Source organism: Rhea americana, unplaced genomic scaffold (assembly GCF_003343005.1).
Source record: "Rhea americana isolate MKP2758 unplaced genomic scaffold, rheAme1 scaffold_372, whole genome shotgun sequence".
NCBI classification, from domain to species: domain Eukaryota; kingdom Metazoa; phylum Chordata; class Aves; order Rheiformes; family Rheidae; genus Rhea; species Rhea americana.
Window position 1 is genome coordinate 62,088 of NW_028186504.1, and position 24,720 is coordinate 86,807.

Genomic DNA, 24,720 nt, shown 5'->3' on the forward strand with positions numbered 1-24,720 from the left:
ATTTCACGTTTAACAGAGAACGTGGCCCTTGACTCCAGCTCTGGAGCTGTTAGCTCTTACATGCRCTGCACATAAAAAAGAGCCCAGCACTATGCAATAAAACCAGAAATACATTCCTTCCATTAGTTTTTTTAGCTTCTCCTTTAGTTAAATTGCAATTTGCAACAGACAAGTGGAGTTTGCCAAAACCTAAATCCTGTGAACAGCGTAATGGTACTAGGAAGCTGCTGCTGCAAAGATACTAAGATATTAACCCTTGTGATAAAGGCCACCCTCGTGCTTAATGAGGAAAGAAAAGGAGGTTTTTACGGGTGGAGATGGCTGCACCTGGCTTCCAACCCATTTAGCACCAACTAGCCTCATGGACGCTCTGCAAGAAGGACCCTGGACGCCCTGCCCTTCTGTCCTGCCGTGCTTTTAACCCTTTTTCTTTCCCTATGTTTTCAGCGTAGGAAGCAGAGGACCGTGGGGGGTYTTATGCCTGTCTCAGTCCTTCAGGGCAGCAGTGAAGCAAGCACGGAGGGCTCCCCGCAGCCTCGGCATGGCTCGTGCCTCTGTGTGCATGCTGGCAAGGCAAAATCGCATTAAGTTGGTATCACGCTTCCCGCRCATCTGCAGGGCTGGGACAGGCCCGAGTCCTGCAGGCCTTGCTTGAGGGCAGCACTGGGAAGCCCGTGCATGACACAGCTACGCGCACATGGGCTCTCAGAAAGGTCTCCGAGCACCCTGCACTGTGCAAGGGAGGGTTTCCCAGGGAGCAAACAGGAAGGACCCAGGGTGCAAAGCTGCGAAGAGTCTGCATTCAGTTTAAATAGTGAATAAAACATTGCATTTTTACATTGGAGTCAGTGAAAACTCTACATTCAGACTTCTGTTTTTGAGGCAATTCTGAGACTCTGCCCTTGGTTTTGTCAGAAGAATTAAATCTTAATTTGGGTAGAATTTTATAACAGTATTTTTGCATAATAAGGTTTGACCAAACCTTTTAGGACACCCAAATTTATCATTTGCAACCGAATCACGTGCTTAAACACTGTCCCCAGCTTACATTAAATGGACAAGGGCTTTCCTGGAGAYGTGCAGGATTTCCTCAGAGCAGAGAGAGAGAGGCTGGGAACAAGACCAGGAGCGGCACGAGGGCCTGCCGGGCAGGGGCTGTTTCTCCATGGCCCCGCAGAGGCGAGTCTCCGTTTGGAGGGCTCTGCCCTGTCGTGCCTGGCTGGTTTGAGCTCCGACATCAGGGCTTGGGGGCTGGCGTCAGCAGAGCAGCAAAAGCCACACCAGTACGCGGCCCTGCTGCTCCTACAAGGAGAAAAGGAGCTACGGACACTGCCGACAGCACGCAGAACATGGTGCAGGGGACACGCGCCTCTTGCTGCTGCCTCCTTCCCAGCATTTCCCCCTCCAGCTTTCTAAAATGGGAACTTGTTTTGTGACAGGAGTTAAGGTGTTGTGGCTACGCAGCAGGAACCACTCTGCTCCCAGCACGCACACACGGAGTGCGAATGTACCCACAGGTATGGCATGAATGTCTGCATCTGGCAAAGCAGAAGGACCGACCAGGCGGTTACAAGAGAAACCTCAGGAGATTTCTCCTCCAAGCAGTGCTGGCTTCCACCTGGGGGTAGCAGATGTTACGGACTTACTGACAGTAGAACTGCGTTTGGCAAAATATGATGATATTGCTCACAGCACACTRCTGTCATTTGAGATGCTTTCTGCTTTTCCCTTTGAAGTGCATAGTCACTAAGGAAACCGACGGCATTTGCCTAAGCAAGGCTTAGTAACAGCTAAGTGCAAAAGAAAGAAAGTAAGTTTATGTATGCCAGTTTGGGAAAGGAGGCAGTTTATGTGACACATGCTACCCACACAGATGGGTATGACTCAAAATTGCATCTCTCTTAATCTGATCCTATTTTTTCCATTCTCTCCTGTGTAAGAGAGAATCTGTTCAGACGGGTTTACACGTGAGGACGGCAGAGCGACAGCTCGGCTGGGGCACGCGCACACTCGCTGAAGCATCGGGGTGCCCCTCGCGTTAGCTGCAGGACGAGGCTGCATGTCGCAGGATCTCCCCAAACACCACGCCGCAGAGGTGCCAGACCTCCTCTGCCCCGTAAGTGCCTCCCCTAAGCATCCGGGTCGGCTCCCCATCACAACAGGCCAGGACACTGTGGCTCCACACAAAATCGGAAACTCAGCAGCGATAAATAATTCTGCTTCATTTCCATGGTTTCATGAGAGTCTTCTGTCCCTCACATCCACTCTCAAAACCATCACATAAAATCCCACCCAAGACTGAGGGCTTTGTCCCAAAACTCGACCCTTAATTCTACCAAATTTATATTAATAAATTAATAGTTTATTTATTGCTGGGAATCATAAGAGACCTGAAATTAATGCAGCTATTCTGCAAGGCAAAAGTAAGCCTACCTCAAATCTTTAATTAACCACCCAACTTCGAAATTTCAGACTTGAATAGGATTTCCTTCCCTGCTTAACATGCTGCACAGCTGCATGCTTTGGGTTCCTAACTACTGATAGTGCATTAACAAAAACGTACAGATCTCATCTCTGCTGCAGTCTGTGACAATCTAACACACCAACAGTTTCAGCCTTTGTCTTTTAACCAGGAACCTCCTTACATCAGTGATAGTCTCCCTGGGTTCCCCAGCTAGGTTTCGACTGTTAATGTCCCCTCTTCCAGACTGGGGAAAGCAGCCTCTGCCCAGGAACATTATACACCTCCTGGCAAGGGGTCCAGAATGCTGGCAGCTCACCCTCGCACCCCCAGTCCYGAGGACGGCAGGCACTATCGTCCGCCAGCCCCAGGGGAGCATTACACCAGGGAAGAGGCATAGGTATTGCAAAATTTATGTATAAAAAATTTAACTGTTGCATAAAAGTTTTAACTGTATTAATTAGGACTYCTTGTATTGATTGGATAGGACTGAAAATTAGTAGTAGTAGTATCAGTGTAACTGGACTAACAACTATTGCACTTTGATTAGATTGTTAAAACATTATGCTGACAAATTCCTGGCTCAACACACGAAGTTTTTTCTCTGTTCATCTTAAACAAGACTCGGAGCATAACGCTATGCCAGAGYGGGGCTACCTGGTCTGTGCATAAGCATCAGCAAAACTATTTGAAATTATGCTGCGTGTGAAAGCTGGGATCCACTAGTGCTGCCAGCACTACTGCCAGGAAAAAAAAAAAAAAAAAAAGTGACCTTCTCAACATCTCCCTGTGCCTTCTTTCTACTTATCCCTACCTAATTCTACTCCTTGCTATCCTCTGACCTCTCCCTTCACTTCAGTACCAGAAAAGCTGCTCGAGCCAACACAGCATGAACCATATTGAGAAGCTGAGCAAATGAAAAATTATTGAAAAAGCAACAAATAGACATAGTCTCGTCACAGATCAGATGTGCAGTCCAAGCTGATGCACCATCACRCAAGTGTTTATGGTGCTGTAGAGACAGAGCAGCAGAGGGAAGAGGAGGGAAGRCATCAACTTCTGGTGGCAGTACAGGCTTAAAATGTTGATCACTTAGGGTATAGCTCAGTTCCTTTAGAAAAAAGGTTCTTATCTTACTTTTGAAATATTTGTTAATAAAAAGGAATATTCTGCCCCCATCTGGCCTCCCCAGAAGGAAGCTGTCCAAGTCAGCGTACCTGCAACAGCAGAAAGCCTTCACAAGGATTTAGATGCTGGAGTGCTGAACAGGATACAAACGTGCTTCCTGGCTGCTTTCAGCATGCAAAGACATGCAATAACTCAGGTTTCAGTTTAAGGATTGACTGACAGAAAAATTGAGATAATTATGRTTGTTCTGGAGCAGATCCAGTCAGGCTTTCATTTGTTTGTGGGGTGCAGATGGGTCCAACTGCGTCGTGCGAATGGGAACAGATAGGAATCACCAGATGGTGCTACTGCGGAAAGAGAACCAGAGTCACCTTAGCTGCCTTCAGCTCATCACTGAAAAAAATGGAAAAACAATTAGTTTTGCCTCTATTAACTCTCTACTACATTGCTTACTCTGTATTACGTTTTCAAGATAGCAGAAATTGCTGCTGAAAGAGCGGTAAAGCATGCTTTAAGTCATTCATCCAACAAAGTTGAACTGTCTTTCCCCATGGAGAAGAAAAACACTCAGCTTTTTAATCAGTCCCATAAATAGCATGTTGACTAAAATCAAGAGGGACCTCTTGCTTTCAGAGCAGCAGTGGGAGAGGAAAAAAAAAGAAGTTTCCATTTTAAACCTCCAATCAGCTGAAGCCTGAAATCCATTGAAATGACCTCCCCATCTCGCTCCCGTGGCCTCCCGCTATGACCCACATCCAGCCGCTGCCCAAGTTTCTCCTCCTCGCTTCCCCCTGCCCCAGCAGTGGTGAGCTGCAAGGCCACGTCTCATCCTGTGGGTCTGGACCTACTGCTGCCAGCTCAGCCCGCAGCACGTGCACATTTCCGATGGAAGAAGAACTGCAGAGAAAGAAAGTGAACTATTTACATGTAAGAGGTTGAGCCAACTCTTTCTTCTTAGTCAGTATAGAAGTCATCTTCAAATGTCATCTCTGAAAGAACGTAAGCAGCTGGAGAAGCAGTAGGCCTTATTTTCTAAAACCAAGAAAATTTACTTTTAGGCTGCTAAAAATCTTGACTACAGCTATGGAGAAAAATATCTCATGTAAGAAGTAAGTACACCACTTAACTGAGGTAAGAGCTGACTCAATGTGCATTTCTGCATTATCCAAGGAGCCTCTTAAAGGCTCTGGGATAGGTAAGTATAACGTAAACATACGATGAAAAATGTTCCATCAGGATTTAGGCCTCTTTCAGTCAGACTGACAGCAAAAAAAGGGGGGGGTTGTTTTTTTCTTCAGTTGTTTAAAGGAATACTATATACAACTTATAAAAATGATGTTTGGTTGCAACAGTTCATYGGTGCACAGGTTATTGAAGGGAGGATTGGTTGGGCAAGCACTTGCCAGCAGCTAGGGTCAGTTTACCAGCAACTGTTTACTAACGGTACGGTTAGTTTAAAATGAAGAGGTAAATTATTCTGCCAACTTAATACAAATAATTATGTTTATTAGTTGTTTACACAGCTCAAGTATGCAGCCATTAACTCATGTTTTAAAGATATACATACAGGTAATAACGGGACAGGGTTTAGGATTCAACAGTACAAGGACCTCAGAAGCAAGTCTTCAACAGTACCAGTACTTATAACATATCTTTGCTTATGTACAAAGAACGTAGATGATTTTTGTTATTCCAAGCTCTGTATCCGTTGCATGACCCCAGTGGTTTGCCTACGCACACGCGTGTGTATCGGGGGGTGGTGGAGTAGCAGCTATTAACTCTCACGACATAAACTGCTGTTTGCATCTACCTCAGCATCACATTGGAGAACTCTGTGTTACATATGGAGAGAGAATAAGTCAGAGACTGCATAACAGAACAATAATGACATGACTTGTAATTTTTAAAAAGTTGCAATAGGATGTAAAAAGTACTATATGTGTTTTAATTAAAAAACAGGACAGTTAAAGAGAACACAGCATTCTTTAATTTTCATATGGTCAAGGGAAAAAAGGGGGGGCAAAAAGCAACACAGTATTTTCATTTWAAAAGTCTATTTACAGTTTCATATAACAGACATTAATGACTAACCCAAGGCTCACTTCATCAAGTCGAATCCACACAAAATATTTGGTTTTGGGTTGCAGAAGTGGTTGGAGTTTAGTAGCAGCAAAAGATTTCTTGTGCACAGACAGAAAGAATAAAGGTATTGAGCTCTAAAAAGCTATGGGAATAAAAACTTTCAGAAGTATTTATTTTGTACATGATTTTTTTAATGTCCACAAATACAGAGGGGCTCCACAGACTAAGATGAGACAGCACCACACGAGGCAGCCACCAGGCACGTGGCCTAAGGAACGAACATTGCGGAGAAAACTAGTAATAAACAGGAAAAGTATCTGTCAGATTATATATATCGCTTTAAATAAAGTCACCCCATGTGTAATTGGATTCAAAAGAAACACAAGTGCAGTTTTCCCAAGAAGCTGGGGCAAAAAGTCAAGACAAAGCCGAGGGAGCTGCGGCCGGAGCCACAGCCTGCCTAAAGCGCCGAAAGCAGCGTTTCATGGAAGGGACGATGCTAAAAGCAGGTGGGAGAAGGTTGCACAGCGCAGAAAACGTTTTGCCATCTATCACACCGCCATAATCAAGACGCTTGGATGCACTTACGGTATTCCTCAGAACTCGGTTAACGGCAACATTGCCTACGTATTCCTTGCATTAACGGAAAGCTCATCCTGCAACAGGATTCGCGTACAAACATYGTGCAGCTAGAGCAAAGCCCCGGACGTGGGCGTGCAGACGAGACCGCCGTCAGGCCGCAGCGCTGCCCGGCAGCCTACCTCCAGCGCGCTCACACGGTAGTATTTTTTGAAGCAGCTTTGCTTTTATCTCCTTTCCTTTATGGGAAGTCACCTGTGATCCCTCACCTCTCCAGGCTGCAAATCCTAGTGTGGGATACAGGAGYGGTGTGCTGCTAAAACTTAGCATTTCCTAGGGAAAATTTATTGCCCTTTCTGTTTCCGAAAACCAGCGAACACRTGCTCGATCGAACGTGCTCCACGTAGCAAATGATCTCCACAACGGCCACTGCACGGGTGCGCGCCAGCTCRTACCCGCTCACTCCGGGCGCCGAGCACGTCCCGTCGCGGGACCTCAACTCTCAGACAGCCCCAGGCAGACGATGGCCTGGACAACCCCATACACTGCACCAGGAATCTTACGATTGCTCTGAGTTTTGCCACCAAACAGAAGGTTTAATGCAAACAGTACAATTTGAACAAGTGCTTTCATCTTAAAACAGGTATGTTTGTTTTTCAGGAACTAGCAATTCTTAAGTTTCATATAAATGCGTACGTATGATCGCACACAGCTCCCCCTTCTCCCTGACAACTCTTAATTCTTGTTTGAAGAGGTGAAACAAACACCAAGTTGACTTAGAACTAGACTACAGGAACTTTTAAGTTCATCTCTCTTTACAGAGGACTTTTACTAGAAGATTTAAAAAGCCAGGAAAGACAGAAAGAGGTGAGGAGGAAACAATTCAAGGTTTCAGAGAGAAAGTTACTTAACAGAATCATAATTGAACTTTATTATTATAAATAGCTTTATAAAGTTTTAACTACATTAATAAACAAACTTAAGACACAGAAGTGTTCAAGCTGTGGCAAGGCAGCGTTCACAAGTCTTCCTATTAATTTGAAGCAATAGTTTTGGAAGTTTTGGAATCAAATTTTATTGCAGTATCAGTGTTAGCCATATATTTTATCCATTTCTTTCAAAAAGACAAACTTTTTCTAGAAAGAGAAATACAAAATACAAGTGATCAAAATAAATATGACCCTGGTCATATGTTTAATACATATACATAAGGACATGACTTTGCATTTGAGTTAAAACAAACAAAAAAAACCCCATAATATACGATAATGCAACTAAATCATTAGTATGCTCATCTTGAGAACTTTAGTTTATACTCAGAGAATCACTGGTTTATTGTTGGAGATTAGAATTATAATCCGTATTCAGTAAAATCTAAGGACAGAGTTCCCCTCGGCACCTGCTCACTTCTCTGCTCGGAGAACCAAAGTTGTACGCTTTGAAAGCGGTAAGCACATGTTATGTAGGGGCTAGGGATCAAAGGATTAATAGTTTTGAAAAGAATGTTGTAAGAACAGTTGAGGAAATGCTGAAAATATTCAAAATATAAGCATTATCCAAACAGATAAACAGGCTCAGTTACTATTCCTCTATCATATACCACCAATCTTGAACTTATCAGCCATAAAGGGGCTCCTGTTTCAGTTCTCTGTTTTTTATTCYTTGAATCCCTTTGCAGGAGAATAAGCCTTTCCTTAGCCTCTTCTACTCTCCATTTCACAGTGTTTGATACAAGAAGCATTTAGATCAAGGTAACACTGTGCTGATATTTTACAAAGAATGATTTATAACCTTCGAGGTAAAGCAGCATTTAAGTTAATTCAGTATCAGCTAAGTCCTCTAAATTTRCAATTAGGAAAAGCTTAAAAAACCCCACCCAACTTGTGCACCTACTCACAAGAAAACTGGCCTAAAGGGCTCAGGGTGGTATATGTATATGTTCCCGTTATGGATAAAGGCTAGTATCTGATGTGAAGAAAGTTTTCAAAAAAGTTTCTGTACAGTAGCATTTATAAAAATTAACTGGTAAAGTCTAATAAGGCGAGAATGCTATTTCTGCTTAGGAGTCTAAAGAACATTGTAAAAAAGTTACAATGGCAACCACTTACAATTTCTTATTTGTATATGTTTAATATATTCACTGCAACAATTATATTCAAGTCACATTTGTATTTATAACACAGATCACAACTATATGCAAAGACATTTTTTCTTCCGTAGTGCCATTCTTTGTAACATCACATCACTCTTATCCTGTAATGCTCAATGATGCACCGTTTAAAGGCTTAATATTACATTCATTTGAACTGGCTGAAAAAAAATTTGAGATATAATTTGTCCGAGTAGCAAAGCTAGTATTTTATTAGCCAATTAGAAAAGGAACTACTTACRTGAGGATGCTTACAAGGCCAAATATTCTTGGATTAAGTTATATTTAAATATAGTTTCTTGAAAAGAATTCTAGTTAACCCATCTGTTGCAAGGATAAATTTAATATTTTCTTTCACAAAGGAAGTTATCTAATATAACGTTTGATAAATGGTAAAGTGCTTGGAATGTAGACAGTAAAAAGCTTCATGAATTTTAAAAAATAAATTTATCATAAATCATGTTAAATCTGATACATAGTAAGGGCAAAGAACACTCATTTAAACATAACTAGAAGCATTTATACAAATATATTTTTAAAGAAAATGGAAATTGTACTATACAAAGGGAAAAAACTGATCACCACGTTATTTTTAGGCACTTGGGCTGCATAGACTGTAGTAGGTGCCTATCAGATACATTTAGCACTCACACATGCACACGTACACCCAGGAACGTACTACATAATGCATAGGCAAACAGCTATTGAGCCTCCCTGAAGGAAACCAAAATGATGATGATGCTTCCTAGATCCCTGTTCACATTCTCACAGTTCTGTATCCCACCCCTCCTCACAATTTTAAAACCTGGGTAATTCTCAGATCACAGAGGCAGCACATACTACAGCTGATTTACCAAATTTACTTGCTTACCCAACAGAAACATCTTAAAATATCAAGTTATTGAAATACATGATTTACTGCTATATTTTTTGCCAGTAAAATGGTGTTCTGCAGCATAAACTTAAATAACTTTTTAAAAGCCATCCCTTTTTCTGTACACCAGCCTAAGAATGAATTCTACTAAGGAGAAAGGCAGTAAGTAATTGTATGTTTTAGCTGAAAGTCAAGACAGCAGTGGACACAYAGAGGGTGAAAACACAACAGCAACACAACTAAGTGAACTCATGCATCATTGTTAGGACAATGACATTTAAACAGTAAGTGAATGAGTTGAAAATAGCACTGATATAAAGTTAAATTTCCTTTACTATACACAGAGTTGAGCAAAAAAGGGTGACATGTCTTAAGGGGAAAAGAACAAGCTGTAAACAAGAACAACAAAAAAAGAGCTTGTGTGTTCAAAAGTTTCTCTACTCTTCCCTAAACTCTCCCAAGTTACTAAGAAAAAACCCCTACCCAAAAGGTCAGGTGCATAGGAAAAGACCATCTCAGCTACAATAGATCACAAGTGTATGTATTTATTTATTCTGTTAGCGATCATCTCATTAGTACTGGGAGTAAATACTCTTGTTTTCATGAAAATACAGGTAGAGTTTTTCACAAAAACTACAGGGTAACATAAGGATGCAAATATTATGTTCTGCCTTGGGAGAATCTCTGCACTTAACTTCAAGCAAAGTCAAAAATCACGCACAGTGAGAATCCGGACTGCCACCTCTGTTTGGAAATTGCTAATATAGCACTTAAAAAAAAAAAAAAACAAAAAACAAAACAAACAAACAAAAAAAAACCCTGTGACAAATCTTCCTGCGATTACTACAGCCCAATCAGGAAGGCTACGGGCACACGATGCTTCAGGCAGAACTGGCCACAACCGAATTCTAGCTACGGAACAACAAATCTTCYCTCTAAAATCCTAAGTGATAACGAAGTAGAAGAGCAGCCTCGTCATTAGGCGTGATACGACACGCGTCCGCTCTCACGTTGGTCACGGCTCTGTTGCTTACTGTCCAGCACACAGATCTACCCACTTCTGGGACTGCAAGCACGGTGGGGCACAGAGCACGTGGCCGTGACAGGCCATCTCCCACGTGCGCTGCTATTCTCATCTCCCTAGCAGGGTCTCTTGCTACTTGTGACGTAAAAATTAAGTGGACTGTGCAAAACTGTAGAGGCCACAGAAACTGGAAATAACCAGAATACTGAGAGGGAAAAGGAGAGATGAGATTACACAGGAGATATCTTATTGCAACATAAGCCATCCCTGGGGRAGAAAAAAAAAGTACATTTTCATTATATGAACATACCCACTCCTAAAAATTTAAGTAAGGGAGTGAGCGGCAAATTCCAGCAAAAAGTAGGTCTCAGAATACTGCTCCATAATTTTTGTTCCATTAACAGCTCATTTTCTTAACACACACACACACACAAAACCTACACACGTTCAGGCCAAATATGGATTTTAAAAATACTACAGTGAAATATTTTAAAGGAATGGAAGACATAAGACTCAAAACCCAAACACTTATGTTTATAAGCAAGTCTGATTTAAGACTATAAAATGTACAATTCAGTTTTTATATGCAGGTGTGCACAGAGCTTGTTTCTTAAAGATACTATCAGATAAAGTGAAAAAGTCTTTGCATTAATTACTTCTTCAATTATTTATACATTTTGCAATACATAGGTTAAACACCAATATCTATGTGCATGCACTATAAACATATGCATGTACACATTAAAACGTTTTAACAAGAGCAGATTCCCTAACCAGTTAGCATAATAAAGAGATACCAAAAATGTATTAAAAGTTGAGTTCTTTACCTGCCTTTAATAAATACAGACTTTTGAAATTGTCTCCCTTTTCCCCCCTCCACAAATTCACAACATGATCCCCAGCAAAGCAGGCAAATGGGAAGGCAGGTGCATGGATTACATTACCACATAACCAAAGATCAGCTGTCTGTAAGCACACTAAAAAGTTCAAACTAAGCTTTTTCTTTAAAATGTCTTTTCCATCCTTACGAAATTCATGAGCTAAGAAAGGGAAGGACATTTTAAACAAAGTTTTATTTCATTTTACAATACTCCTCAAATACATCTCAAACATAAAAGCCTACAATTAAGGCTATGCACACTTCCACAATACTGGCAACATTGCAAACCATCCACCTTTCATCCTAGTGAAAAGCCTTTAAAATGATAGTTCTGAACAGCTTCTGTATGGCCATCTGTCCCATTAAATAATACAGTGAGAAAAGATAATCACATAGTGTTTTGACTTTTTTTTTTTTTTTTAAATAACTCACCTGGGGATCACGCAAGGGAGTTATTTTCAAGAAGTACTGCCAGGACCTTCTGTGGAACCACAGCTTTCCAAGTAGTGTAATCTATCGTGCTCCCCTTCCCTCATCCCAGTTCAATCCACTGCACAGAGATATATATATATACACACACATTTTGGAGTATCAGAGACAAGCGTGCCTCTTCCTCTGAAAAACACTTAATGCAGAGTAAGACTAGTTTTGTAAGATTCCAATGGGACTTTTAAACATGCTTATGTCTCCTCTTTAGTTAAGGAAAAAAAAAGACATTTTGCCCTTTACGAAAGCTAAAGGTACTTCTATTAGGCTTCAATCATAAACGAACATATACTGTAAAAAAGAAAAAGTGGTAGCATAGGACAGGACAACACACACTTCTGGAAATCATCTAGTCCTATGAAAACTAAAATGTTTGTTTTGTTTTAAACTCTGGCAAATTTTCACTGTCTGCCAATGCTATAGTTCAAAATTTGATCTGTGTGTCCCAATCCTTTGTGGCATCTTCCCTAAAAAAAAAAAAAAATCATGGGAGAAACAAGCAATTGTCTTGAGAGTTTGCTTTATAAAGTTGTGGTGAGTCAACTGTCTAATAGACATTACAACTTTACAGATAACAAAAGGGAAAAGTCGTGACGTTGGAAATGTCAAATATTAGTACTATTGTCAACATATTGATTCAGTTTTACACACTGGTTTAAACAGATTGCAATTAACCTAAAATTGAGGTATAAATATACACAAATATGTACAGTACACATACAGGAAAATATTTTTGCATTTGTAACATCAGTAACTTTAAAAATACTGGAAAGTTGATATCTATGTCATTGATTTGCTTGCTAATTTACTGGAATAATAAAGCCAACATCTTCAACTAGAGAGGACTACAATGGAATAATAAAACTCAAAAGCTCCTTCCTCTCCCTTCATCTTCACCATGCTCAGCATCAGACTGTTCTGAGTGGCTGTATGTTGAAAAGAAGGTTGATCACAGCTTTTATATGCATCCCCAGAGGAAAACAAACAGGAAACCAAACCATCAATTGCATCTTTCTTTTTGCCGAATGGTCTTAATTTATATATGTGTTTGTATCTACGTAGAAAATGAAGTTGAAATCAGTTCATTATAAATACATCTAACCCATTAATTCTGCCACTGTCAAGGTAATCATGGGTACAGCTTTTTTTTTTTTTAAGCAATGTCTGTGCAAATAGGTCATTAAAAATCATCTGATTTTAAGTCTTGACATCATCCATTCGAGTCCTTGGCACAGTCTGTCAAAAAAAAAGAAATAAGTATAATTACAAATTTTAAGGAATAGATACACTCCTCAGGATAATTTTAAAGATAATTCTATGACATCAACTTATATGAACAACAATTAAAATTTTCCTAAGATCTCTAATTCTGACTGAAGGAATCATTTCCCAAACCAGTTAATTCCTAACACTCTAGATCTCATTACGTGATGTATGGTGAAAGCCTTCAGATGCCAGTACAATGTACACTGAAGGTACCTCCAATTCTGATCAGGTGATCTAACAGACCAGGAAATTTCCCCACCAATCCTCTTACCCCTGTTAGCGGTATAACTTAAAATATTTATTTGGGCCTGTGAGGTCAGACTGTAGATTGAATGTGAAAGTTGGTCTTCAAACCACCGTGATCTCCACTTCAGCTTATTTCAGCAGTATCAGAAAAGAAACCAGAAATCCGAATTCCCTGCTCACTTGAGTAGCACATGCTTTCTATACCAAGAAATCTGGTTTTCATTGCAACTGCTGCAGCCATAGACATTATGAAGCAAGCGAGAGGGTACACTAAAGAGAGATTCTTAAAAGAAGTAACAACTGCATCCTAAAGTTCTTTTGGCACCTTTTAATTTTGTTGCTGAATCAAAGTTACATATGATCCTAAGTCAATACATTTTAAAAACAAAAATCTGAAGTGTTATATCATTAAAGAAAGGCTAGGCATGTGTGTTAAACCACAAATACCACAATAAAAATACCAACATTCAAGATTCCCCTCCTCCAGCAGGAATAWTTCTTACCCCTCTCCAGTTAGAGCACAGCATGCCTGAATGTGCCACTGGTGATCTTTAATTGAAGTTAGTTTCAGGAACTGAGAGATTTCCGCTACTGTCATACACTCTTTAACATCTTGCTTGTTAGCAAAGATCAGCAAACCTGCTTTCTTCAAGTCCTGGTGAAAGAGGAGAAGGAAAAAAAATGAAAATTCAAAAGAACAATTAATCATATTTTCTACTAGAAATGTAACTAGGCTAAAATCCCGACTTGGGAGTGTCTGTGAATACTGCAGTATCTGCTTAGACGTGCTATTAACTTTAATACCAAGTTCAAATTCTGTTTTGGGAATCTGGAAGCTTCAAGCCCCAAAGCTATTAATTTTCTGAATAAAACTGCTCACCTCCAACAGCATCTGCTCGACCTACTGCCTTGGACAGTTAATCTGGAATGTTTCCCACATGCAGCTGTGACTTCTTAAGAGATTTTAACAGATATTCTCAGTAGTTAATTAAATGACCTGTCTGGTGAGGGAGGACAAGAGAGCAACACTGAGCCCAGGTTAGCCCCTGTTACAGTAGTGAGGTAAATGAATTAAAGTGACAAGCAGGAGGGCTTATAGATACTAACTCACCAAAGAGACCACCATTTAGCTCCTAGAACTGGAGGAATCAGAAGCCATCCATCCAGTCCCAATGCAAGGTGACGGTCATGCAAAAGATTAATGGCTTGTATGCAGCAGCAGGAGCCAAGAAGCAGCTTCCCTAGCCCTGGCCAACCTATTCTCTCCAATCGAGTTTGCTGCCTTTTTCACACTTCAAAAGACAAGAGGTGCAGCACTGAACAAGGACTGCAGATAGTCCCAAGGACAAAGATCCATTGCAGCCAGATGGCTATGAATCAGCCCTCAGAGGTAAAGGATCTGAGAGCAAACTAGCAGATCTTGAACCCTAGCACAAAAAAGCAAAACAAAACAAAAAGAACAACCACCACCACTACCAACCCCACCATACACACAAACCCTGAACACACAGCCGGTAAGTGTTTAACCTCACAAAATCTTTTGATCCAGCAGACCAAAACATCCACTACCTACATTATTTTGTTACCTCCACGATGAACAAAGGCACCCTATGATGAGCACAGTACCGCACAATTACACCAACTCCATACCTCTGTTTAACAGTCGAGGCCTTCCATTTAACACCCTCACCTGGCAGGTCGTTCCTGCCTTTGTATCCAAACCAAACAAACTATGGCGTTTTGCTATGTCTCACTTTCATCAACGATACCACGTTGCAAGACAAGACACTTCTTCCGAAGACTGACTGTAGCRCCAAAGTAGTTGACTGCTGGGCCAGTGGGGTTCATCCCCGCAGAACATTTTGAACACAGTTAAACCCTGCAAAGCCTTACTGCACTCGGTGCAGGCAGCATGCAGGCTAGCATCAAGTCTGGCACCACGGCACGCCAGAACCAGATGCATACTCAGCCTACGCAGCAGACTTCTGCAAGGGAGAGTCCCATCAGTTAAGAACCAGCAAGACTTGCACTGGCAGAGTGTAAAGTAAATCACAACAACATCTTATGTACAGGATGCACTGAATTTTTAGAAAATAATCACTTACAGTACTTTAGAATCAAAACGTGGGGGTCTCCACAAACAACCCCATTACAAATACCGAAGTGTCTCTTTAAGGAGAAATGTCTCTTTAAGGACGATGAAATACTTGGAACATCAGTACTAACAGAATTTAGACAGCAGCAATTCTAGAAGCAATTTTAGTTTATCTCAAGCTGCTTTGAACCAAACTAGTACAGATGCATATTACTGAAAACCAGTCCCTCTTAAAGAAAAAGAAGTCTTCTCCTTCACTTAAATACCTATAGAGGAGCACTAATTTTTAGGAACAGTAAAATTAATTCCCAAATGGTCCACTGGTGAGAAAATAGTTGGAAATGACCCGGGCAACTCAATCTGGCCTTAACAAAAATTTAATTCAACTGGTTAGCAGAAATAAAAGACTTCATGGAAAAGCTGTTCTAAATACATATTTGACTTTCACTTCATTTTGTATGTATTATAGTTCTTTTCAAATGTCATGGCATCTGTTAAGTTAGCAGAACATACTCAAAACATCCTGACTGAAGAGAATAGGCACATTTACTGTTAGATGGATGCTTTCTGAGCACAGAAATAATCTCCCAACACAAAGCAAGGACAATTACACTGCCTGGAGTTCCAAACATCCCTCATTTCAAAGTGTGTTCATTAATACCATCTGCATTTTCATTTTTACATTATGAAAAAGAATGTGCAAATTTTGTTTAACAATTTCAAAGACTAAGTAATACAGCTCAGGAATTGGAAGTATGACAGCAACAGACCCTAAGGTAACAGTCCCTAGTGCCATGTTTAATACTCCATCACAACCAGAAAGACAGACCTTACTGATCTAGGGCTTTTCCTCATCTACACTTTCATAACTGCATTTACACCAGCTCTGCTGCTCAGGTGGCTAAACAGTCAACCACACCAGTGACTCAAGCACGGTCACATAGCAGTAGAACTAACACAAGGAAGGGCATTAAACAAAGAAAAACAAAAACAAGGCTATGCAGTAAGACCTTTTAGTAGCCCAGCTAACACAAGTCCATGCCAGTTAATCACAGAAATACACCACAAGTAAGACAGGCTTGCCTATCCCCCTTCTCTACTTTTCCAGMTTTCCTGAGAGCAGCTCATCTTAAATTGCGTTTACTTTATTGAAATTTATCCACTTACATGAGCACCACATGGAAACACAAAGCAAAAAGTTGCAGATTGCCAAATTACGTCTAAGTTTTAATAAGAAGGTAAACATCAAAGAAAACAGATACACAGCTTTTGCCCTTCCCAAAGCCATCTACTGAAGAGTGGCTATAGTTCAAATATAGATGTAATATTTTGGGATATAACACCATTTATTTTATGCACACCTGTGTATTCTGACACTTCTAAGTTTGGAAGCTTAATGCCCTTGGTGTCATCTTGTAAAAATGGATCCAGTTTGCATTAAACTTGTTTGTCTTAAAAGTCCCAGCAGTAGAAAATCTTATACAACCACGTCTCTTGTAAAAACCAAGGTTCTGGTCGTGCTGCACTTCAAGAGTAGATTACTAACATCACAGCAAACTCCACTGAAACATTTTGTTTTTTCCAATGTCATGCAATAGCTGTTCCTTAACTTACACACTGAAGAACTCTAGTGCAGTATTTATGAATCAGAAACATAGTTAGCTCAATTTTAGACCTGACACATGGCTCAAATTTAAAGAGAGTCGTACAAGTGTGTAGGTTATACTCTATTTTATAATTCCAAGTAGACTTAAGACTATTGCTACTCTAACTTTCTCATGTAGTTTTAAGAGTTTCTTTAATGCATTTTTCTTTTTGTCAATTACCCCATTTATTACTTGGCTATTCCTGCACAGGTTTCTTTAACTTTCCAGGAAAATCTGCTCAGTTTCACTCCTGCTGCTGCCAGTAAACAGCTATGCAAACACAGAAAGAACAAAGTGGGTTTTTAAATATATTTGATGTTATCTTTTCAAAACCAGAATATCAACTGTTGCCAGTTGCTCTATGACTTCAGTAAAACAGGCCTTAGGTTGTTTAAACTCAGGAAAAAATCCAATCAGAAAACTTCACATTACTGTTTTCTAGCAMACCTACTATACCCTCTGACACACTATGCCTGCACTAGGGCTTGAACAATTCACTCATAGCATCAGAACCTTTGCTCTGTGAAACAGGACAACCTAAGCTTTCAGTCATATCGTCAAGAGCAAAGATGCGGCCCAGGAACCTGTCTTTAACAACAGGAGGGCTTCCTAAGAGCTTTGAGGTCAAGAAGAGAGGGAGTAAGCCTCTGCTGCATGATTTCCCACTGCATGCACATGGCTGAATCCCTTCAGYGCGCCTCTGCTCCCTTGTCCCAACGTATCACTGAGCAGCGTCCTCCAGTCCCTTGGATGCTTGCAGGGGAAGGTGCTACTTGCAGGGGAAGAGAAGGTGCTACTGGGATGCTCCCCTTCAGTATCCTACTTCTGTATTTTTGATCCTTATATCTCCAGTTGCCCTGCCCTATCTTACCCTTCCTCATTTTGTCTCCTCTCAGACTCATCTGGCTTTCCCAATGTCTCTATTCACTTTTTTCTCGCTCTTACTTAACCTATTCCTTAGAAAATTCACACTTGTTCCCTGACAGAGGGAAAAAAATAGCAAGAACAGTGGGCAGTAGAAGGTATATAGGTAAATCTATATTCATGGGACAAGCACACACTGATGCACACCCAAAACATTTTTCCCATTGCAAGAGCATTAACGTTCCAAATGTCAAAAAGGCCGCAGTTTATTTCCTGAGTTTTATAGYTGGTTGCTATAAGATACTTTTATAAGCCCATATCTGTTTCACTACGGAAAAGTTCAGCAACCATGAAGCTATCAAAAATGGTACTTAATTTTTTGGAGGAAAATAATGTTAAACAATCTCATTCAGGCTGTAACATGTACTTAAGGATCAAAGCCACAGAATTCATTTCTAGGTCCTAACTCCTACTTCTCTGAAGCACTCAGAAGGTGAAAAGTTACTTTTGTAGGAGCTCACTTCAGTAACTCCATATTAATTTACAACTTTATTGGGAGCTTTACAAAAGACAGAGCCACTAGCAGGAGCAGGATAGCTCTGATATTACCTGCAGCTGGGAATACAATCATTAACAYTTGCCTTGGACTTCACTAGAGAGGCTTCCCTCCATTCTGTCTCTACCCCCAGCTGACAGGCTTAAGTCTGAACTTCTACAAATAATGTGTGAATCTGTTTCCCTTGGTACGTATTTACAACCAAATCTTATCCACAATATAAAAAAAATGGAAAACACTGCATCTACTCACCTCATGTGCCAACATTTTATACAGTTCTTCTTTAGTTACAGAAATTCTCTCTCTGTCTGTGCTGTCCACAACAACTATCACAAACTTTAAAAAGTTAGAAGTTATTAGTCAGCATTTCAGAGAACTACATATTTCTGATCACACACCCTTACATAAAACAAAACATTATCCCCATGAGAATATCCAGATAGTCAATGGCATTATCAGGTATCAGTTTATTCCAGGTAAGACTCCCAGCCACAGACTGGGACTGTGGCTCAGCACTGGTGTGGTTTAAAACTTACATTGTTGTTTGTATGCAAGTATTTCTGACATATCACCTTTTCTGAATTTCTATTTTCCATTTTCAATTGCAAAACCTATATTGAAGGAAAGTATTCTTAAGCTATCCTAGATACGGTTTTGCTCTTTGCTTACTATAGTTGAGATAACACACAGATCCCTCAATTTGTTGCATCCTTAGAAAGGCATATAGAAAGTATATCAGCTTTCTCCYTTCACTTCAAATACTAAACACATATATAAGCTCTCACAATGGAGTTAAAAAACATAAGCTCCATACTTCAAGTGCATACACACAAGAATAATCATAGCATCTCATAGTGAAGCACAAGAAAACAAGGTTTATAATAAAAATTATTTTTTWAAAAAAAAGACACAGTTGATATAAACGAAGAAGTTTTGACTTATTATTATTTTAACCAAGTTCTCTATTTGTGCTACACTTTCCTTGCTAACAACATTTCTCAAAACTCCTGGCAGTGTTTACATAAATTAATCAGAATCTTGCAAAGCAGAGCTCTCAGAATTTTGAATAAGAATTTCTGAGGCTTTTAGTCTGTCCTGTGATGGGTTACATAGGTTTTCAGAGCATTTGCTACACAGATACAGCACTCACTTTCCACAACGGGGAACCTGTAAACATGGGGACCTGCAGCACCAAGACAGACTGAGCAACTGCCCTAAGACAGCAGATCCCGCAACACAGAATCCATAAAAACAAGGTGTTTTTAACTGCAATCCCTATTATGCACCTTACATAAGAAATATACAATCATGTTGCATGACATCCAGGAAGGAGACTTGGAAATCAAAAGACAAGTATCCCAAATATGAGAGGAAGTTACAGTAACATTTATAGTTAACAATTTTCTGGAAGTGTGTCTGCCACAAATTTCAGATAGGTTATACTTCCTTCATCAGCAAAAATTAAAATAAATCTTACAAGAAGGAATTCATTCTTACCTCAGTGTTTGTATAGTAGGTGTTCCACGAAGATCGAAGAGACTCCTGCCCTCCAATATCCCACATTAGAAAACGTGTGTTATTAACCACTATCTCTTCTACATTACTCCCTATTGTAGGTGACGTATGTACCACTTCATTCATAGAACTGCAAAAACAAGACATCAGCTCAATGAGAAACTGCAAATTATCTGCATTATCAATTATGTTAGAACTCAGAATTAACCCTTTTCTCTAAAAACTCAGGTTGACATCTATTCTGAGGTAGAAAGCTCATCTGGAGAATTCTAGCAAACTCACCTTAAGCAGCAAATAGAAACAAGTTGTGTGTGTGTGGAGGGGAGAAAACAAAAAGAAAGGACTCAGCAAACAAAACTATATTTTAAATAATTATAAACATGGGTGTTTGTTTACAAAACTATATTATAATTAAATTATAAAGCTGAGAGAGTATGTACTTGAGAAGCTATTTAAGCTATTACTTTTCTTTTTCCAAGCTGATTTTTGACAGTATGGGAGAAAGTAGTTATCTTTCTTCCAGAATACAGTTAAGCCACAGGATTTCCAGCGTTGCAGAAAAACAACTCATCATCTAATTCCTCCAAACATACTACATACTTCTGTATTAGCATATTTTCTTCACAACTCAGAAACACTTCAGTTACATTATTTCCAATCTTTCTTCTCTCTTTCCTTCTATACAGTCCAACTACTCTGCTTTTCAGAGATAAATGCGGACAATACACTGTTTTAGAGATGCTTGGCTCAACTTTGTCATCAAGACAACCAGTTTCACGTCAACAGTAACAACCAAGTGTGCGTTCTGGATACTCCTGAAGTTAAAGTTACTCAAACTCTACTCTATTGGTCATACAAGAAAAATAAACATAGCTTCAGGAAAAAAGTCAATCATTTAAAAATTTTTGATTACTTTTTCCTTCAACAATCTTGATACAGTCATCATTTTACATGAAAAGTTTCTGAAGTTTTAACTGAGCATTTGGTTACAGTGGCAGCAATTTCAGACTTGAAATAGTGCCAGAAAATTACTTCAGGATACAAAGAACAGAAGACATGAAGAGCTACAAGGACAGTCTAGTACTCTGAAAAGCAATCCTAGTTACCCAGTGTCTTAACAGCATATACAAGCTATCGTCTCACCACATGCATTTTAAGGAAGCAAAGATAAGGAAAAGAAGGATTAGAAAGAGAAAGAACCAAAAAYGGAATTGAGAATAACAGTGATATAGCAAGATGCCCTTGGCTGATTTTAGATTTTAAAAAATCAGTTTTCAGTAGAGTTCTTTTAAGTTTAGAAAAGGCAAACCACAAATTCCCTTTCCTTGGCTGAACTCGCAGTCTTTCACAGTCAAACTGTTGGCATCTCTCAGCTTGCAATATGATAGGGCTTTTTTCCCCTCCACTGAAACAAGATAAACATGAAGTGTAATGGCATTTCTAGTCATCAGAGAGCAAAATTGTAGGGCTACCAGGGAGGGATGCGATCTAAATATGAGAACTGGAGGAAATGAAGCATCTGTGGAGCTGCCAATATCTGTTAGAAAAATCACCACTCCAGTGTCTGCTGTGACTGTCTACATCATGAAAGTAATGGTCAGGACACCAACCAACGTATTCCTACTAGTAATCTCTGCCCATCTCATATAGAAACAGTTAAACATATTCATGCTCAGAGCATATATCTTCCATGAAGAGACAGTAGAAAAGAAGAAAAAAATGGGATATACAAGATCAGGGTAGAGTTTAAGGAAGAGCCTACAGGAAGCACTGAGGAATAGTACTGGTGCAGAGCACTTTCAAAGGAGCAAACATAGCTGGGGAAGTAGAATACAGGAAAACGTAATGGAGAAGTCCTGTAGGGGCTAAAAAGCGTACAAGGAAAAGGCAACATACAGAGATGAGCTGTACAAAAGCAAAAAGAAAACACTGAGATTGCAAAATTTGAAGAGGGTAAGAAGAAGGATCCTGAGACTTTTGTAGAGGAAGTGGAAAGACATAGGCAGCATTAAAGTACACTGAGGACAGCCCTCAGCAGCAATACTTAATAGTTTTAAAATGTGTACATTTTTCTATTTATGTTTTTTTAAAATCTCTTCCACCCAATCTGAATAATGACAGCCACCTTCACTTCTTCCACTTTCTTTGTACAGTGTACTAGAACATAAGTGGCTGGAAAATACTGCATGAATTTCACATTTCAGAAAGGCAAAAGCAGATCATAATTTGACTAAAAGAATCTATAATTTAACTTTGGGATTGGACAAGAATGGCCATATCACTTAACATGAATTATTTCTGATATTGAATCAGAAATACTTTATAATAACAGACTACGTAACATGAGAAAATGCAAACCTGTTTCTTATTTAAACAGACCTTGAGCTGCCTTTCCCAACTAGAAGTTTCTGACTCTGTAGACAAATTTCTGCTGCTTTATCAAAACTTAGTTGAGGACTCAGAGATATGAAGTTCATACAAGTTTCACATAAACGAGTGGCAAGGTCCACATATGATAAAATATGAGTCAATACCACTATTAAAGCCAGAAGCCACCCAAGAAGGGTGAGAGCTACCAATGATTTGGAGTCCGTTCCCTTGGTAGTGGAATATACAGTCCTAACCAGGCAGCACAGGCTGTTCAGGACCATCCTGTGCTCAGCTGATGCTTAAGTCTCCCTCCTTCATCCTGTATCACTAATGATATCAAGTAGGTCTTGTACATAGGACACAAATCATGGGTAGGGGGAAGTCAGACTTCACTGGTTTTCCTCCTGGAACAATTTGTTAATATTTACATATTGGATCAGTTTAACATCATTGACCTGTGGCTAATCCTAAACACAATCATATATTATACAGCTGGCAAACAACCTACATTGTGACAACTGTGATTGCAACTACTGCCTAAGTGCAATGTAATTTGATAAATAAATACTCTCAACAAAATCTTATKCATATATCAGGCAAAATACCACCTTTCCAAACTCTGCACACACATACACAGTGATTCATAAGCACCTATACTGTTCAGTCAACTTCAGCATAATGTTCTCAAAGTAAAAAAAAGCAGGGAAAGCAGCTAAAACAAGTCAGATCAATATGTACAAAATACACCTTGAAATACATTAAACGTCATCTTCAGTTTATACTTACAATTGATAAAGAATGGTTGTTTTTCCTGCATTATCCAGGCCAACAATGATTACTTTGTGCTCTGAAATAAAAATATTACCAGTAAGCCACCTAGTAACACTAGTCACCCCTAGTTAACTTTGCTATGAAAATAACACAGGTGTTACGAAACAAGGTTAACGTTACCTTTTTAGACTGATTTCCTAAGCAAACATTTGTCATATTTCAGGTGTCATATTCCATGGGCCATACCTAAAAGTGAGCTTGTACACAAAGGTGTGCAAACCTGAGTAGATAAGTAATTGTCATCATCCCTGTCTGCACATCTACATGAATAATTTCTAACAGATTAAGTTTAGTTTTYTTCCTTCTCTAAATTGCTAGAGCAATCTCATAATGGAATCATTTCTGGAACTTGTGAACATTTTTGAAATACAACTAAAAAATGTAATACATTTCATTCCCTATTTCTCCCTATAGTAAAGATATTCTTTAAAACACATGCTCTTACATATGTTAAATGTCCATTTCCAAGACCATATTTCTATTATGGCCAGCAACATCTTAATCTCCTTCCCAGTAGTTTAAAAAAAAAGAGAAAAAGAAAAGAAAGAATTAAAAAAGCAGCTGATTTGCGCTGTCATTAGGGTGATCCACCTGTCTCCCACAGTATCCCCTTTTCCTTTCATCAGGTTTGAAACCAGAGAATGCATTTGCTGATGAACATCTTACAGTACTCTTTCAACCAATTTAGTTTTATATAAACCAACAAGTACCATACAAAACTACCCTGACACATATGAGAACGCATTCTGGAGCTCAATGCCAAGAATCAATTATTGTTTCTATTTAACACCTTTCCTATACATCACAAAATTGAAACTGAATCCTACAGCTGGTGTTGTCAGGCACATTCTAATTTACGGTTTCCAGGACAAGCAAGTGCTGCCTGCTCTAGGCTACATTACACAACTTTTGCTTGCACAAAGAGCACTGACTTCAATAGAGCTATTCATGCAAGCAAATGCTGCGTGAGAAGGGGTTTTCTCCCCCCCCCCCAAGTAGCCCACAAGGGCAACAAAAAGCCATTATACATCTGCCCGAGCTGCAGACCACCAGAGATCAACTCCTGCGTTCACAAAGTACACTTGCATCAATTTATTACAGAGGAAAGAGGGAGGGGGACAGGGGTCAGGCAAGCGGGGTTTCTTCACCTAGATTTTAACAATATTGTGTGGTTTTGCAGAGTTGTCTGATATACCGTCAGATATTAAACCCAAGTTTTCAATAACTTTGCATAACTGCACAATATTGTAARAATATCTGCTTACCTGACCCCACATAACTAGGCAGCTTTGTTTCAGGTGTGGCGCTGCCAGCCCAGCAGACGCTAGGAAATCAGTTGGAACAGGAAGCCTGAGGTGGGGCCAGACGCTACAAGATAAAATATATTTTGGTTGCGTTCGCGCTAAGCATCAGCGGCCACTTGTAGGCGTGGGGTGGGGGGGGGGGAGCCGGGCACGCAGCGCGCCTCAGCTCGCGCGGCAGCTGCCCAGCTCTGACAGGACGGAAGGCGCCGCGGAGAGCCCAGGCGGAGCCTCGAGGGCCACTAACATCGCCGCCGAGTTGGAATTCCCGCTTCCCCCCCTCAGCGAGCGGCGGCCGCGCGCCCGCAGCCGTTGAGGGAGGGCGCGAGGCGGCCGCGCGCCCGCAGCCGTTGAGGGAGGGGGAGGC

At 40.1% G+C, this 24,720-nt stretch overlaps 1 protein-coding gene across 1 annotated transcript in view; it reads right to left on the reverse strand.

Moving 5' to 3' along the window:
* Window positions 1-10,810: 10,810 nt before the first annotated feature.
* LOC146591407 (ADP-ribosylation factor-like protein 5A) overlaps window positions 10,811-24,720 on the reverse strand; it is an 18,747-nt gene continuing 4,837 nt past the window's right edge. Inside the window, exons 2-7 of the mRNA XM_085312961.1 lie at window positions 24,318-24,383; window positions 23,008-23,068; window positions 19,834-19,981; window positions 18,589-18,672; window positions 13,679-13,830; window positions 10,811-12,899 (exon numbers count right to left, since the gene is read on the reverse strand). Of these exons, the coding sequence (XP_085169087.1) occupies window positions 12,851-12,899; window positions 13,679-13,830; window positions 18,589-18,672; window positions 19,834-19,981; window positions 23,008-23,068; window positions 24,318-24,383 (560 nt within the window). The 3' untranslated portion in view covers window positions 10,811-12,850. The remainder of the gene's footprint in view (window positions 12,900-13,678; window positions 13,831-18,588; window positions 18,673-19,833; window positions 19,982-23,007; window positions 23,069-24,317; window positions 24,384-24,720) is intronic.